Below are 18718 nucleotides of genomic sequence, written 5' to 3'. Positions count from 1 at the left end.
ACACAGTGATACTTGGGAAATATGCACACACCAGCTTTAAACTGAAGACACATAATACCAAACCTCATCCTGCCACTGTCCTCCTGTAGAAATCTCACGTAAACGACCAGCTAAGCAACGTCCTAACAACTGAAGTCAAATGGCACTCAAGTTAAATGAATAAGACATGTAATATATAATAGTGATGTTCATTCGCTTTCTGCGGTCTGGTAGGTAAATAAATGGTAATGTCAGTGAAGCTTACTTCGACACTACTACTACAGTTTCACTGGTGCACTTCCTGAGAGAGAAGCTGGACTAAATTTACAATGTTATTAAAGAGGGTTTGATTAAGCGTTGTTCATATCTCAACCATAGTTGGTCTCCTCCCGCCTGACTATTTTCTCAACCTGCACCCGCTCTCCTTGAAAGCACTTTTTATAAAACAGAAATATATATGTACAAAATAAAAAAATCCATTTTTTTTTTTTTACAGTGAATGTCAAATGTCTGTAATTTGACTGTTCATTTGAGAGCCGATCACTCTTGCAATGTGTCAATAACAAATGAACCCTCTTGAATTATATGAAGAATAACCAATTGAAAAACAGCTACTTCTCCTGGTACTTTGGCAATACTTCATCAGAAACAATCAACTAAAATTTAAATGTCTTATCTTGGATCGTCAATAACACAAAATACAGCCACCAGCGACTCAAACAGACATTAAAACACAGGACAACATAAGAAATTGCTGAGTCCCCTCCTGTACTCCCTGTTCACTCATGACTGCATGGCCAGGCACGACTCCAACATCACCATTAAGTTTGCCAATGACACAACAGTGGTAGCCCTGATCACCGACAACGATGAGACAGTCTGTAGGGAGGTCAGAGACCTGGCCGTGTGGTGCCAGAACAACAACCTATCCTTCAACGTAACCAAGACTAAGGAGATGATTGTGGACTACAGGAAAAGGAGGACCAGCATTCCCCCGTTCTCATCGACTGGGCTGTAGTGGAGCAGGTTGAGAGCTTCAAGTTCCTTGGTGTCCACATCACCAACAAACTATCATGGTCCAAGCACACCAAGACAATTGTGAAGTGAGCACGACAAAGCCTTCTCCCCCTCAGGAGAATGAAAGGCATGGGTCCTCAGATCCTCAAAAGGTTCTACAGCATGGACAGAATTGCATCATTGCCTGGTATGGCAACTGCTCGGCCTCCGACCGCAAAGCACTACAGAGGGTAGTGCGAACGGCCCAGTAAATCACTGGGGTCATGCTTCCTGCCATCCAGGACCTCTATACCAGGCGGTGTCAGAGGAAGGCCCTAAAAATTGTTAGACTCCAGCCACCCTAGTCAGACTGTTCTCTCTACTACGGCACAGCAAGCGGTACCGGAGCACCAAGTCTAGGCCCAAAAGGCTTCTTAAGAGCTTCTACCTCCAAGCCATAAGACTCCTGAACAGCTAATCAAATGGCTACACAGACTATTTGCATCCCCCCCTCTTTTACACTGCTGCTACTCTGTTTATTATCTATGCATTGTCACTTTAACTCCACCTACCTGTATATATATTACCTCAATTAACTGGTGCCCCCGCACATTGACTCTGTACCCCTACCCCCTGTATATAGCCTGTTATTTTACTGCTTCTCTTTAATTATTTTTTACTTAACCAACAATGCAGTTTTAAGAACAGTAAGTGGTAAGGGCTTGTAAGTAAGCATTTCACTGTAAGGTCGACACCTGTTGTATTCGGCGCATGTGACATAACATTTGATTTGAAATTGGACACCAAAATAACAACATGAAAGTCACAAACCACAACAAAATATTTTATATAAAAGATTTTATATGGACATTCACTAACAAAATAGCATAATGGCAGCCAATGGATAAACATGACAGAGGGGAAGAGATTCAAAAAAGGACAGTCACTTCCATTTGAAACCTATAGTGATTAAAAAGAACCACCTCACTGTATAATATAATATGACAAGGAATGAGCCTACTCCATGGATCTGTTCCAATATCCACACATGTATACTACTTAGTATGAAGCACTGTATCAAGGTATGAATTCAAAGTAATATGCTGGTATGGAAATTAGAACGTTGCCATTGTGTTCTTGCCTCGTTGTGGAGGCCATTTTGTTTTGCCCATCACTGGGCCTGAGTCTTTGACAAACAGCACTGTGCTCTTCTTTGCTACACTAGCATCCTTAGCATAAAAGAGGGCTAGCTGCCTAGCATTCTCAATGGGTTTAGTGGTAAAAGATGACTACTGCAACCGAATGCTGTTGGAGTCTGATCTCAAAAGACAGAAAAATCAAAATCATGCAAAACATTTAGGTCAGGGGTCTCAAACTCTACTTCCTGGAGAAGTAGATCATGCTAGTTGCCCATGTTGATTGTTTCAATAGGTTGTCAATCATTTATCCACTTTGCTCTGCATTTCTCAATTTGGTAACCAAAGAAATAGGGCATAAATAACTATCTTTGGCTGTATCTTTTCAGTCATTCATATTTCAGTCCACTTTTGCAATACATGATAATAAAGTCAAATGACCAGAGAAGAGTTTGACCCCTGTTGAAGTCTTGGATTAAGTTCACACTGAGAAGAGTGGTACACACAGCCAGAAAACCGAAGATTAAATGAAAAATAGAGCAAACATTTCAAAATAAACAATGACTGCAGCATTTTGAAATATTGTTTCATAGTAATTAGTTCATGCCCCACATAACATTTTCTTTGTAAAACTGCTTTGAAACATTTACCATTGTACAAACCAAACGATAACACTTACAACCTTTTGTATACGGTACTTGGATCATTCAAAACCGCATGCCCTTTAACCTAGACAGCACACGAGCGCTACGCTCTTCACATCCGTTTTAAACCTCAACCGACTCATTTCAGCACTGAAATGTTAGGAGTCTAGGTTACTTCACCAGGTCAGAAGAAGTCCTTGTCAGTCCACCATTCATTCCAGCGTATTCTTGTCTACTGTAAACTTTGGACTTGGAATAAATTGTGAGACCCAAACATTTCAGCCTTCCCTATTTTTTGGGAGGAAAAATACTCAATCCAATGCTTGCCAACCCCCCCATCACCCTATTTCAGTCTGGACCAAAAAGTCCTGTTTCTTCCATTGAGAAAATTAGTTTGGTAGTTTAGTTTTACATGCTTTCCCGTTTTGTTCGCGCCATAGATATAGAACACTAGATAGAAGTATACCACTATGACATCAGCCTATGGTTCCCTCCCTCTTTGAAACTACTAAAGAATCCATTCCCCTCTGCCCAAGAAAACAGGAGGGAAAAAAATATCAGATTTCAACTAATCTTGATGGAGGAAATGAAAATGTCACCTTACTTTAGGAGGAACAACAACATTTACCAATAGAAAAAATATAACAAGAGCTAATGCAACAAATAAAAAGACCACACTTATAATAATAACCACAAGAACGATAATATATTTATCATACACATGACTAAAAGTGTGCTTTTCTACAAATCTTTGGAACAAAAAAAAAGGCAAAAAACCACATTTTGGAAATAGAGTATAAGGATATAGAAATATGCACAATAGTATGGTATTTTGCATTAAATATTTTTCATATTGATGGTGTCCCTCTTTCAACACCTGTTGACAGAATCTCACTATCTATTACCAACGTAGCTATTCTCAGGAAGACTGTACTTGATGTTTACCTGCTCTTCTAAAAGACAGAACAGGTTAGGGAAATCAATCATATAGCCAAATAATACATCCCTATCAGAACTTTTCAAAGAAATAGAACTGAAGAAGTTTATTCTAGGACACTAGGTTCTGGTTGTTTCAATGATATCAGTGATATGTCTCAGCCTAACATTCACAATGCAATAAAAAGCCAGCCGGTACCTCGATAGCAGTGATGAAATATTATATAGTTCTGAGTGATGTGTATAGTGTGAAGTATTGTGAGAATATGATGTTGTGCACTGGAAGTTTAGTTTGGTGTAATATTGTATTATGTAGAGGGGACGTGTAGTGTTGCCCACTGTAGTGAATGACACAGATATTATCTACACTGTAGTGAATGACATAGATATTATCTACACCGTAGTCCTAGCCCCTAGACCTCATTTCTAGGGAGGTGGAAAATGTGTGTGGAGGTGTTCTCAGAGAACCACTGAAACTAACAATATTAACGCAATAAAGACAACGCTATAAATCAGCAATAATAATAATAATAATAATTTTTTTTTTTCTCTCTAACTAATTTATTTGCATAATTGTAACAATTAAATTTTTAAAGGTTCCCATTTTCACGGACTAAGATAACTTTGAGGTAAGGAACAGCTATGATAATCATTTTACTGCTCAGTTTGAAGTGAGTCATTTCTAATAGTGTTAAAAAAAACATCAGTCCATCCCCTCTCTCTCTGCAATGATGATGTAATTTCCTCTCGCATACTCCTTCACCCCACAACAGGAAACATGGAGTCACATCCTCCACTATGTTTGCAAGTTGTCTTTGTTCCAAAATGCTTCTGGTGCTCGGTTGCTGTGGTTTCTCGCTCATTCAGGCTCCACAGACACTGGCAGTCACAGTTCTGTCTTCCATAACTAGGCTCCACCTCCATTCTTGATGTATGAGTTGTGTATAGTACATGCCACATTACACCTTGGCTGTTATACGTGTGGTAGGGGGTTTGTCTCAGTGTTCAGTTAACGGTCCGGACACCAGTTACATGATAGGCTCTGGAGGTACGCTAGCTGGGGGCGACCATTCTGTGTCTTGTGCTGCTGAGAGTGTCGAGAGGGAGAAACAGGGGGACTATAATACAGCCGTGCAATGGAAACAAGCGGCCATTTGGTTCAAATACAGTTTTTTTTTTCTATTTTCTTTTCTTTGTCAAGGCTTTCTACCAGTCTTTAAAACGGCATTCCTATTTTTGTTTGAAGCGAAAAAAGAGTGGACAGCAGGAGATTTTGAAATATAAATGTTTCCATGGTAGGCGACAAACTTGCGTCAACGTGTTGCAATCTCCATCCTGGACAGCAGAGGGAGCTCTTTTATAGATTGTTCAAACAGGATGAGAGAGCTCCTGGGAAATGTGGTTATCTTTAGTAGGGCGCAAATCTACTGTAGCCTCCCCTGTACAGTGTGGCCTGGTAGAGACAGAGGAGAGGTGGTAAGATGGCAGTTAGAGGGTTAGTGATTGGCTAGATCTTTACCATAGAAGTATAATTACTAGAATGGACAATCTAATTCTATGATATTTTCTTTGTTGTGGATAGTAATGTAAATATATGTTCTTACCATAGCTCCTACACCGTAGGCTGCAGCAGGGTTCAGTGCAGCGTGGTAAGGGTCTGTCGTGTACACCCGTCCGTAGCTGGACACCAGAGATTAGTACATTACAAACCTACCGCTGTGCAACCAAACATGTTCCAGAATAGAAAGTGAAGTAGGCCCACTGCTTTTCATTTGAATATGTTAATATATAGTCATAGTACGGTGTGCTACTGCTTTATTTTGTGTAATATCTTGTGTCCATCACTCACCCATCACTGTAGGCAGCTGCTGCGGCAGCCGCTGCTCCTGCAGGACCAGCTACCGCAGTCGGCTGAGCGTAGCGATACGCAGCATAGCCACCCTAAAGGAGGAAGGGACAGACAGACAGAGAACACGCTTGTTAGTCCATTTTTATCAACTCCCTCACACAATACCCCAGGAATGAATGAGAGTGAAGCTATGTTCCTTTATAAACAGAAGAAAAAAGGAGCGAGACCAACACAAGCAGCAACAACAGGTCATCTGGTGCAACATGGCATTCAGAGAATGTAGCAGAGGCCTTTCCCCGTGTCGGTCTCCCTCCATGACCAACAAAAAAACACTAGGGCCTCGGTTTGTGGCAATGATATAGGCCCTGCATCAAGTGTGCCGCAGCTTTTCTACATTCAATTCATCTGATAATTGATATCTTGTTGGAGGTGGGGGAGAGACAAAGACAGGAGAAAGTGTGCATAACCTCAGGTGTGAAATCTCCTCCTTCCCATCAAAAACACAGCGTTAAAGAAAGGGGGGTGGATAAACAGGTGATCAGGATCATTATTCCTTTAATGGGGAAAAACGGATGATGAAGACACAGAAGACGGCCAGCCAATACAATTAAGGGGGAGGGGACACATACACACTCGCATGGTCACAACCAACCATCACTGACAGCATGCACCCCAAACTCAAAACAGAGGAGACTGTCTTCCTTGGCAACACACCACTGCATTCTAACCTATAGATCATTACAGGACCAAGTCCCAGTATTCAGTAACACACACATCTGCTGGGGTGAGGGAGGGGATAGGAAGAGGAGGATACAGAGAGAGAAGAGAGGAGGAGAATGGGGAAGAGGGGTATAAGTGTGTCTGCATGCCAACATTGATTCAGTTAGCATGCCACAGGTGGAACAGATATAGGGAGATACCAGGAAGGGGTCAGAATGACTCATTAAGATGGAGATCCATGTCCCTGAGAGTCTGTGGACCTGTGTTGATCCTCAGATCCTGGAGATCCTGTCTTTAAGCTACTCAGCCTCAACTTTCAGAAACCATGTCAGCCATTACTGGCAAAGTGTACCTCTCATTTTGGCTATACTTCATATCTAAGGGTGGCCGTTATAAAGACTGCATAAGAATCATGGCAAAATCCTAGTTTGTTTTCATCTGTGTATATGATTTATTGTACTATTTTTATTTTTTTTAAACTGAACAAAACTTTAAAATGTCCATCATGTTATGTCTAATTCCTTTAGAAGGTAATATTGTCATTCGTGTTATAACGATTCCCTTTCTCCCCCGTTCTGCAACTCCACCCATGTCAGAATCCAGTGAGTTAGTAATAGAAACAAAAGAGGCATTTCAATCTGAGATGGTCAATAAAACACCAGTAGCAGTCAGTCAGTCAGTGGAACGCATAGTAATAGGATGGATGCACACTGGCTGATCACACAGTGACGTGATGATGGACCCTACCTGGGGCAATCTGCCACTAATGTCCTGAAACACTATTCTACAGAGAGAACAGAGAACAGCTATGGTCAACCTGGTACCACACACACACACACAATCACAGTCCACACGCAGGCAAACGATGCATTGAGCAGTCTATTCATGAATGTATAGAACTATGAGGACATGTAGTATAGATCCTGGAAGATTGGACATTGCACATGGCATGCACCGATTCATATAGCAATATGATTCATCAAGAACAAAGTGTGTGTAACAGGTATTATTGATCTGCCTAATTAAAATAATTAAATTAATAAAACGATTTAAAAAAATGTGTGTTAAGGGGGCCTCCCGGGTGGCACAGTGGTCTAGCTGTGCCACAAGACACTCTTGATTCGCGCCTAGCTGTTATTGATCTGCCTAATTAAAATAATTGACTGAATAAAACGATTGAAAAAAAACCTGTGTTCAATTGTAAAGTTTACTACATCACCCACATATACAAGATAGTAACAACAATAGCTCTGGGGAGAAAGGGGGTAAAATTCAAAAGGAAAAAAAGAAAATTTGGTCCATCACACACATATACGTTCTCCATGCACACACCGACGGAGGGAGGGGAAAGGAGAGAATGAGAGAGAAAGAGCGAAGGAGAGAGGTATACTTACATAGAGGTCTGCTGCACCGTAAAACCCTTCCTGATACATCACACTGAGAGAGAGGAGAAGAGGAGAGGAAAGACCAGAAAGAGAGCGATGGATAGAAGAGAAGTGATGGATGGTGATTGAGTAGTGGAAGGAAATACAAGTTGTGAGGAGGAGCAGAATAAAATAGAAGAGGGTGTAAAAGAGAGGAGAGAAAAGGGGCGGGTGATTAATATACACACACATGCAACATGCGAGATAAAATACCACTTCTCTTGTTTGGCCAAACGTAGCCCTACAAGTCATATTGGAGTGATTGTGACCACCGTGCAGTAGAACGCAATATTATCTCATGTTCAGACAAATAAATGATATTTCAGCGCAGCACCAAACTAACACAATTAAGTGTATTTGTTATATCACACCATGCAGTAAAAGTGTGTGTGTGTGTGTGTTTGTTTTATTGAGTAACACCTACCCTGGGTATGTAGGTATAGCTTGCTGGGGTAGGGCTGCCCTGACAGCACCGTAGACCGACCGGATGGGCACGGCCACGAGCCCCGGGGTAGGTGGGCAGGCCAGAGAAATCAGAGAGAGGCAAAAAAGAACAAAGAGTTAGTCTACACAAAAGAACAGTCTACAGAAAATAAACAGTTTACAGAAAATAACAAACAGTCTACAGAAAATAACAAACAGTCTACAGAAAATAACAAACAGTCTACTGTCTACAGGCAGCCTGTGCAGAAAATAACAAACAAACAGTCTACAGAAAATAACTAGAAAATAACAGGTAACAAACAGGGAAGCCAGGGACTGAGAGAGACAGGCCAGAGAAATCAGAGAGAGGCAAAAAAGAACAAAGAGTTAGTCTACACAAAAGAACAGCCTACCGAAAATAACAAACAGCCTACCGAAAATAACAAACAGCCTACCGAAAATAACGAAAATAACAAACAGCCTACCGAAAATAACAAACAGCCTACCGAAAACAACTAACAGCCTACCGAAAATAACTAACAGCCTACCGAAAATAACTAACAGCCTACCGAAAAGGGAAACGGGCTGTTTTGATTATGATGGAGATCCTTTGTGGGGTGAAGTGTCCTAATATAAAGGAAAACATATGGGCTAAAGCTAGTCATATCAACATCTCACCAATCTCCTATTCTGATGAAATTAGGATTTAAACTAACGTTAGAATCTCACCTGTACTGATGAAATGAGGACTTAAGCTAACAATGTTAGCAGCTCACCTATACTGATGAAATGAGAACTTACAGTGCCTTCGGAAAGTATTCAGACCCCTTGACTTTTTCCACATTTTTTTAAGTTACAGCCTTATTCTAAAATTGATTCAATTGTTTTTTCTCCCTCATCAATCTACACACAATACCCAATAATGACAAAGCAAAAACAGGTTCATTTGCTGAAATATGACATTTCCATATGTATTCAGACCCTTTATTCAGTACTCTGCTGAAGCACGTTTGGCGGTGATTACAGCATCAAGTCTTCTTGGGTACGACCCCACAAGCTTGGCACACCTGTATTTGGGGAGTTTTTCCTATTCTTCTCTGCAGATGCTCTCAAGCTCTGTCAGGTTGGATGGGGAGCATTGCTGCACAGCAATTTTCAGGTCTCTCCAGAGATGTTCGATCAGGCCCAAGTCCGGGCTCTGGCTGGGCCACTGAAGGACATTCAGAGACGTGTCCCAAAGCCAATCCTACGTTGTCTTGGCTGTCCTGAGCGCTCTGGAGCAAGTTTTCATCAAGGATCTCTCGGTACTTTGCGCCGTTCATCTTTCCCTCGATCCTGACTAGTCTGCCAGTCCCTGCTGCTGAAAACCATCCCCACAGCATGATGCCACCACCATGCTTCACCGTAGGGATGGTGCCAGGTTTCCTCCAGACGTGATATTTGGCATTCAGGCCAAAGGGTTCAATCTTTGTTTCATCAGACCAGAGAATCTTGTTTCTCAGGGTCTGAGAGTCTTTTGGTGCCTTTTGGCAAACTCCAAGCGGGCTGTCATGTGCCTTTTACTGAAGAGTGTCTTCTGTCTGGCCACTACCATAAAGGCCTGATTGGTGGAGTGCTGCAGAGATGGTTGTCCTTCTGGAAGGTTCTCCCATCTCCACAGAGGAATCTGGAGCTCTGTCAGAGTCACCATCGGGTTCTTGGTCACCTCCCTGACCAAAGCCTTTCTCCCCCGATTCCTCCGTTTGGCCGGACGGCCAGATCTACGAAGAGTCTTGGAGGATCAAACTTCTTCCATTTAAGAATGATGGAGGCCACTGTGTTCTTGGAGACATGCAATGCTGCAGACATTTTTTCGTACCCTTCCCCTGATCTGTGCCTCAACACAATCCTGTCTCGGAGCTCTACGGACAATTGCGTCGACCTCATGGTTTAGTTTTTGCTCTGACATGCACGGTCAACTGTGGGACCTTATACAGACAGGTGTGTGCCTTTCCAAATAATGTCCAATCTATTGAAATTGCCACAGGTGGACTCCAATCAAGTTGTAGAAACATCTCTAAGATGATCAATGGAAACAGCATGCACTGCATTTGCAGAAATTTCTAACAACCCGTTTGCCTTTGATATTATGGGGTATTGTGATGTTCTTATGGGTTATTGTGCATAGATTGCTGGATAATTTAAAAAGCAACATAACAAAATGTGGAGAAAGTCAAAAGGTCTGAATGCTTTCCTTAGACACTGTAAGCTAACAATGTTAGCATCTCACCTATACTGATGAAATGAAGACTTAAGTTAACAATGTTAGCATCAGCTGTGTTGATGAAATTAGTCTAACAATGTTAGCATCTCACCTGTATAGAGCTCTGGACTGTACATGGCTCCAACCATTGGACTCAACTTCCACCCAGCTGTAGGGGAGTTGGCATTTAGTAGCCCTAATGTACATTTGAGGAAAAAGAGGATAAGAAATATGAGTAACACGCAACATCAACATCTCAACAAGTTAAACATACTATGCAATTACACTGATGTAATCACATGCAACTACATTGCTATTAATGTGTTGGTCATATTCAGCAGTTATAACCAGCAATATTATCTTTACCATAAGGTAGAGCGGCGAGCCCCTCTCCTCCATTAGAATATGGGGTGACCATTTTCTTATTGGTCATCACCCTGGCTGTGGCGTTGTTGACCTGGGTGTCAGAGAGAGGTCAGAGGTCAAGACAACACAATGAGGGGTGACACCGGACCTGAGGGACAAACACCCTTGCCTGCTCCATGCACAAACAAACAACATGCACAAACATCCTCCTGTATACCCAAAACCATAGAAACAGAATGAATAGAACAGGTGTGGAACCTCTAACCCTGGAAAACTGACGGTTAAACTCAAGGGTACACTCACAATATCTGCCTGGTACTGTGAAGTAATAATTTCCATGATAGTGTAGACTGTTCATTCCAATAAATAGTGATGTGGCTCATGCAATGTACTGTATTTTTTTGTAATGTCAGTTTTTTTTAAATCACAGCGCAGATTGATGGGTACACTTCTTTTACTTCCTGCTTTGGTCTTATGGGTACACGCAATGGCCGACAGACCACCCATTATGCCATCACTGGCTTTAATGGGGACATCCGTTCTATTCATTCTATTTCTATGCCCAAACCACACAGTACAGGCACCAACAACCTTCAGTACTACCAGAACAAATAGGCCCTATATATTTGAAATATGAGTGCGTCAATACACTTAGAACTGGCTATGACTTTACTAACTCAGATTATTAATAGATATGTAACTAACGCAAATAAATTGAGATTAGTAAAAAAAACACTGTTTGTACTTGTCAACATTTATCTGCTACTGTGAGCCGTATGAATTGAAAAAGTGACAGTAGTGTCTAAACTTGGATAAGAGGTTCATTTTTCTGATGTAAAGTGATGGTAATTGATTGATCCATGCATTCTTTTGAAGGATAAAAAAAAACTAGGAAGGTGTGAGTATTCACAATAATTTAACCATGGACACACTCACACAGACTGAACAAAATTGAAATAAAACATTTCAGAGTAAGGCATTCAAAAGAAATCCAAGACCATTCCAGGCATTGCTACCTTTAAAAAGAGAGAAAAGAGAGGGTGAAGTAAGCTTCTGTTGAACAAGATGCAAAACGTTTCATCACTTGAACAGGTCACACACAGATTACACGCAGCCAGTCAATCAAGAGCGCATCACATGACCAGAAGGTGAGCCAAACCAGCCAATCAGCAAGCATCAGATGCAGTATATATAGACCAATCAAAACATTCTGGCAGCCCTCCCAATCAAGTCACACACATCATACAGAGAGAGAAGGGGGGAGAAGAGAGAGCGGGATGCAGGAAGAATAGCCAGTCCACATTAAAAGACATGGGAACACATAAATGATGGGAGGTAAAGAGAGAGAGAGAGAGAGAGAAAGAAAGAAATGCAAAAAAAATGTTTTTCTCATGAACAAAAAAACAAAAAAATACCAAGATGCGGAACAAACTAATCAAAACAAAATAAAAAACGTCTAACCGTTTGCCTACATATATGATCCAATACATGAGCTGGGATAGAGAGGGATGAGACAGAGAGGGAGAGAGGACAGAATAAAGAGATAGAGGATGGGGGGGATGCAAATGTCATTCCTCAAAAAAACAAATCAAACCATGACCGTGAAACACTGTCAGGCATTGCAATTCAGTGTCGCACTACAAATAACTAGAAGCAGACACCAATATAACACACCATCCAAAACCAAACCATTGCTCAACATTTTTAAAAAGAAACTCCTCGTGAACATATTAAAAGTCTGGGCAGATAATCCAATTAAATTCAATCCTATTGAGAGTCAGATGTGATACTGATGGTGGTTTCAAGATGATCTTCTCTCTCGTGGTGGTCTCCATTGGCAACTAGTTTGAAGTATTTTATATAATCTATATCAGTTGCATATCCTTAGCTTGTACAAAGTGTCATTTAACCTTCGTTTTAATGTGAAGAATAGACTACGTTGCCCTTCTACATCGACAACTACAGCCAGCGCACAAAACCTACTGTCTCGTTACCAAGACTGACTTCTACAACAACGCGTTCATGCTTTATCATGCCAATCCACTACTAGTGTACCAAACAAAATGCTGTTGAATCAAAGCAATCTACCATTTGGTATTCACTAAAGAAAAGGTAGCTAATACATAACAGAGATGACAGTGGCACTATATGATACAGACGACAAGAGATAGTCAACCATGCAGGAAGTCAATAGCTCTAGAATGAATGTTTGAATGCAGTTAGAGTGGTGAATGGAATTAATGCATAAAGTGGTAGTCAGTTGCGCTTGTAGATGCGTTTTATATCAGCTTATCTTAATGTTACAGAAAGAGTCTGGAAGGCCATGCGGTCAAATGCCATTGGTTTTTCTAATCAGCATTTTATTCGCCAGCTCTACAATCAATCACAGGATTAGCCAATCAGATCCTTTCGATCAAACCCTGCCGGGTCATGGACACTTTTATTGTATTTTTTTGGCGGAAGGGAGTTGGGGGGGTCATTCAAAAATGATGCCATGTGTACACAACTTACCATTGCTGGGGAAACGGTGTGAGGACACGCGAGCGGTTACCGTGGAGACTGACAACAACACAGAAATCATCAGGGGGAAATAGAGAAAATATAATAAGAAATTAACCAAAACAAAAACAACCAATGAGGTGATGAAAAGCAACCACACCCACCCTGAGGTACACAGAGGAAGTGATGTCATGAAGTGATGTCACATGTGATTGGTCACCTTTTGACATAAAACAGACCTCTATTGATATAACTACTACAAATACCCAATACATACACATATATGGGAGACAGAGGGGGACAGTTGAAGGATCAATCTAGAAGCCTATGGGTCAGGGAGAAGTCACTGAACTTTTCAACACATAGCCAGTGTTGGGGGTAACGCCTTATAAAGTAACGTGCTACAGTAATAATAATACTTTTTGTGGTAACGAGTAAGATATCAGAGTTACTGTTCAAATTGCAGTAATAATATTAGTTATTTTTGTTATCATTCCCTTCCTATTCCACTTATTGATCCAAATGAATGTGTGAGATTATTATTCCCTCTGTTGGTGCAATATATATAACATTTAAAAAATGTCCTCTCATCAGGCTCCTGTTTATGCATGCACACACTACTACTAACTGCTTAAGTGAGGGCAATGGGAAAATGGCGGAAGAGTCTAAAACACTTACTTTCCCAGCGTGGAAGTACTCCCATTACTTTAATTTGGTAGGACAAGATGACAAGAATAACACAGTAAAATGTCAACTCTGCCCAGGTGAGAAAAACACCTGACCCTGCTGCTGAAGATGACTGTGGGCCTATCTCATCCTAATGGTTCAGGAGAACAGGCTGTGACCCAGGGAGAGCTGAACCAGCTTGTAGCTGGGTATGTAGTAGAGGAAATGCTGCCCTTATCCTCAGTAGATATTATGTCTGTCATTATTAGGCTAATTGTGTTGGTGCATAGGCCTACGTAGGGTAACGTTGACATTGTTTACATTGAGTGAGAAAGCGCAACGTTTTGGGGTGTAACAAAGTAATAAAGATCAGTGTAACTAATTACTTTTCCCAGGGAGTAATAAGTAAAGTAATTCATTAATGTTGAAAGAAGTAATAGGTTTTTTACAAAAAAGAAAGTTATTATCTAACACTGCACATAACAAAATACTGTATTGGAGTACACTTAAAAGGGAGAATGGACAGATGGAGAGAGGGGTATATCGACTTGGCTTGGGCAGTATACCATTTATACAGTATACTAGGGTATTTGGAAAAGCCACAGGATGGTTTTTCAATAAATTAGAATATTTGTATCAACTTTTTAAGTTAATACCTGCAGTCAACTTGTGCAATATGTTCGGCGTTAAAGCATTTTGCGTTCTTCATTTCACTGGTCTTATTTTGCGTTCTGAAGTTTACCGCAGTTCCCCAGAACAGTTGAGCCAGTCAAGTGTTTGTTTGTAAATGGCAGAGGTGTGGACTTGAGTCACATGACTTGGAGTCACAAATATGATGACTTGCAACTCGACTTTGACTTCAACACCAATGACTCGTGTCTTGACTTGGACTTGAGCCTTATGACTAGACACCCTCCTCAATGCCCAAATATAAAAAATAATGCTATTTAAAAAAAAATGTGCAGCGCATCAACTCTTCATTTAACGGATTACAGTTTGAATCGGACAGCAGCCAATCAAATTGTGCCAGCTGAGAAAAAGTTGTGCATGGCAGTGCAGAGGAATGTCGCCGGGTGAATTCAGATGGAGCCCTTGGAAAGATGATACCCAAAATTATTATTTTCAGTTATAAAGATGACGCTGTATCAACAAAAACAGATTGTAACTTGCAAAACATGCAGGAAGAAAATTACAGATGGAGGCGCAACAATTTCCAACTTTGTTCAACATTTGAAGCTGCACAAAGAACGGTAAGTCATGGCTAATATAGACGACAGCTATATATTTTATTACTTTACTAGTGTATCATGTAGGCAACGTAATGTTAAATCAATGAGCCTCCACACAGTCAGTCAGTTCAGGAATGTGATCACTGCACCCAAGATTGAGCTACAACTGCCTGATGTTTCTAAAACAAGGTTGATGTTCCTAAAACAAGGTTGGGTGATTGTGTGCAAGCCTACATCGCCCGATAGCAATCACTATAGGGGGGGGGGGGGTGTATTTCCATGGAAATATAACGTTTATTTAGAAAGTAATAAATAGTTATTTTTAAAAGCATTCATGATTTGCGTAAATGTAATATACTAACTATTACTCTTGTTAAAAATATGAAATGGTATTACATTTGGTGAAGAGCACATTAGGACTTGTTTAGTACTCGAAACTCAAAGTTAAAGACTTGAGACTTGAATCGGACTTGCCTGTCTCGACTTGGGAGTTGATCGCTATAAGACTTGAGACTTACTTGTAAAACAATGACTTGATCCCACCTCTGGCAAATGGCACAACAGGAGACGGCGGGAGCTGGTGAGACCATTGCGTTGTAAATCTATCGGCCAATCACTGGTGTGCGCCGCACGAGGCGATGAAGTTACACTCAAACAAATCACTACGAAATGTTTGCCATCAGATATCTTATCACGGCTTTCTGCCTGTGTGAGAAGTCAAAGGGCTCTTAGTTATCTGCCATGTTCCCCCTGTGCTTCCTTACTAGCAGGTTTTTCCTCCTCCATTCTTCTCACCTCTGCTGGATGTACACATGCTGGATCTTCTTTCAGAAAAGCATGCATCACAACTTTGTTCATTTGTACAATTTCTCTCGGTCACCTTCGCTTGTACAAGTCCAGACGCAACAAAAATGACATTCGGTAGCTGCTATGATTGTATAACTTCATGAGCAGGATTTCCCGGTCTTTGCAAATAGTTTGTTGTTAGCATTCTAGTAATAGATGCCCAACGGGCTTTTTCTTTTGGTTTTTAGTGCCCCTTGTGGGCTATGCCGGTAATACCGTAAATCCTGGGATGGCAGGTAGGACGGTATGAAAATCTGGATACCGCCCAAGCCTAATATGGACAGGTGTTGAGGGTCACAAACAAACACAGGTTGATATAAGGGGAGAGAGACAAACAAGCATAGACAGACCGACCGGCATGAAGATAGAGAAAGAGTGGAGAAAGATGGAGCAGAACAGAACAGGGGGAAAAGAGGGAGGAAGACAGCCGTATCATCGTCACTCTCTCCATCGCTCTCGCTCCCCCTCTTCCCCCGTATTTCTCTCTCACCCACACGTTTAGACACACATCCACACAGCAGAGGAGTGCATAACAGTTGAGAGCATGCAGAAGAGCTCAAAATAAAGCATGGATCTAAAACCATGAGCCAAAGCAATGGCAGAGCATGAGGTGTTTTCCTTCCAAGATCTTCCAAGTCATGCTGACAAAGACAAACAGAGGCATCGCAGCAGAACTCGTCCCCATTACACCAGGTATTACTCTTGGAAAAGGGGGATGCAAGTGAGGGTGAGGTGTGGGTTGCCTTTATTTAATGAGTGACATATAGACCCCAAAATCATCAGTGAATCTATAAGCAGCAGATCAAACACGTCACCACCACACTCCCTCAGGGCAGTCTCATACCAATACCTGCCAACACCTAATGCATGCAGCAATGTCAACATACAGCAACGTGATCAAACTACTTCAATACTGTGTACTGACTCACAATCAAGCACACAGGTATCGGAATGTAGGGGAAAGAAAAGGAGGCAATCTTTTATGACGTCACATCACCTGACCGGTCTTCTGAAACACGATTGGTAGCCCATGCAAGAGAATCTCTCACAAACACAAGCAAGCATGGTTGAAAATAAAGGAAGAGAGGAGAGGGAGAACGTCCCCTCTAAAATAGTGAACACCAATAAAGCCCGGATTCTGATGGTGGAAATGGTGGTGATGATGGATATAAAGAAGGGGTGCAGCAGAGAAAACAAGACACGCCCTCTCGCATGCCGTGTCATAAGCAGCATCCAGAGGCACAGTGTGTAAAGGTGTCACGTGAAAACACTGTTCCCAGACCATTTTGTTGCCAAACCACCCAGCATGCTTTGCAATCCAGGCAGACCCATAAAGCTGAAGATCAAAACGTGCAAATGGACACTGCGCGAAACAGGAAGTGATTTAAAACCAAGACATCGTGTGCATCGATCTTTCTGTGAGGCACCACCGCACCATGCTGGAAGGGGGTTATTATAACACTAAACACAAACAGACTCCCCAAACCATTTGAGACAGTTCAACTGGAGATGGAGGAGCATACTAAGCCAACCGGACATAATTTCACTGCTGAACATGGGACAAAGACAAAAACAAAATGGCCACCGTTCTTGGAGGGTAAATTACCTCAACCTTGCGTCCTTCCACCAGAGTTCCGTGGAGAGCAGCTCTGGCCTTCTCAGCGTCTGCACTCGTCTCAAACGTCACAAAGCCAAAACCCTAGAGAGGAAATGGGGTTGAGGATGGAAACAGAAGGGGATGGAGAGGGGAAACAAGAGGGTTGGAATATAAGAGAAGGATAAGGGATATGGAGAAATATGCGTAAGCTATGTCCATTCTGTGCAGTATTATGTAATGTAACTTAAAATGAACAGGTTTGGTAGGTTGATGTGTACATGTCATACCTTCGATCCCCTCTCGTTGAATATGATCTCTACGTCGAGGATCTTTCCAAATTGCTGTAGAAAAAAATGGGGGGGGGGCATCAATAAGCATGGCACTGTAAACTACTGCATTGAAAATGAAATACAAAAATTGAACACAAGGCGTCAGTATTGTACCGGACATATAAACTAGCAGAAATCATGCTGAACTTTTTAATGATCAGTTCTATTCCTCTTAGAGCAGAGAATTAAGAGAGGCACTTTTTCCTGCTCCATGTTAAGGAAGCTTTACTAAAATGCTCATTTAAAAGTCCTAAAATGGATGTAGCAATCACAGATTGCTCCTTTAAATCACTAACTAATCTAGAATGTCAGGGTTGTGGATGGGGAAAAAGGAAAATATTCCTGGTCTCGTACCCCAAACATCTGCCGGAGGTCAGGGTCTCTGAAGCGGAAGGGAATGTTGGAGACGTGGAGGCGTTTGGGGGTCCCCTTCTCTGAGTCGTCCCTACGGACCCCCCGCCACCACCTCCTCCTGTACACACCAACTGGGTATCAATCTGTGAGGACACATCTGACTGCTGTGAGAAAGAAAGAGTGAAAGAAATAGGAAGAAAGCAGAAAGACATAACAGAGAAAGAAAGAGGCATAGACAGAGAGAAAGTGGGATTTAATAGACACTTACCTCCCTCATTCACAGCGTGAAACAAAGTCGCTGGTTTGTGCAAAATAAAAACAAACTCACGTGGGTGGTTAAGCTGTTTGGGACACTTGTCGGGATGTTAAGGCCTGCCTGTCCGACCTCCACCGACCCCTGGATGGCCCCTGCGGCGTACAGACTGGCCCCGTACTCCAGGGCCAAGCCGTTCTGGGGGGGCGGAGGGGGAGGGGGGGAAGGTG

General features: G+C 41.8%; 1 protein-coding gene across 1 annotated transcript; it reads right to left on the bottom strand.

Annotated features, from left to right (window-relative positions):
* Window positions 1-4873: 4873 nt before the first annotated feature.
* On the bottom strand, window positions 4874-18512 carry LOC115142380 (RNA binding protein fox-1 homolog 2-like). The gene is given in 14 exon segments (XM_065000689.1): window positions 4874-5144; window positions 5296-5371; window positions 5541-5632; window positions 7655-7697; window positions 8109-8167; window positions 8169-8267; window positions 8430-8443; window positions 10462-10545; window positions 10716-10806; window positions 17562-17654; window positions 17840-17893; window positions 18236-18343; window positions 18346-18399; window positions 18504-18512. Coding segments are annotated over 14 exon segments (921 nt in total). The 3' UTR covers window positions 4874-5099.
* Between the last annotated feature and the right edge of the window lie 206 nt (window positions 18513-18718).

The sequence above is a fragment of the Oncorhynchus nerka genome, linkage group LG15, assembly GCF_034236695.1.
Source record: "Oncorhynchus nerka isolate Pitt River linkage group LG15, Oner_Uvic_2.0, whole genome shotgun sequence".
In the NCBI taxonomy this organism is placed as follows: domain Eukaryota; kingdom Metazoa; phylum Chordata; class Actinopteri; order Salmoniformes; family Salmonidae; genus Oncorhynchus; species Oncorhynchus nerka.
The sequence above is the reverse complement of the archived record's forward strand: the minus strand, read 5'-3'. Positions and strand labels throughout refer to the sequence as shown.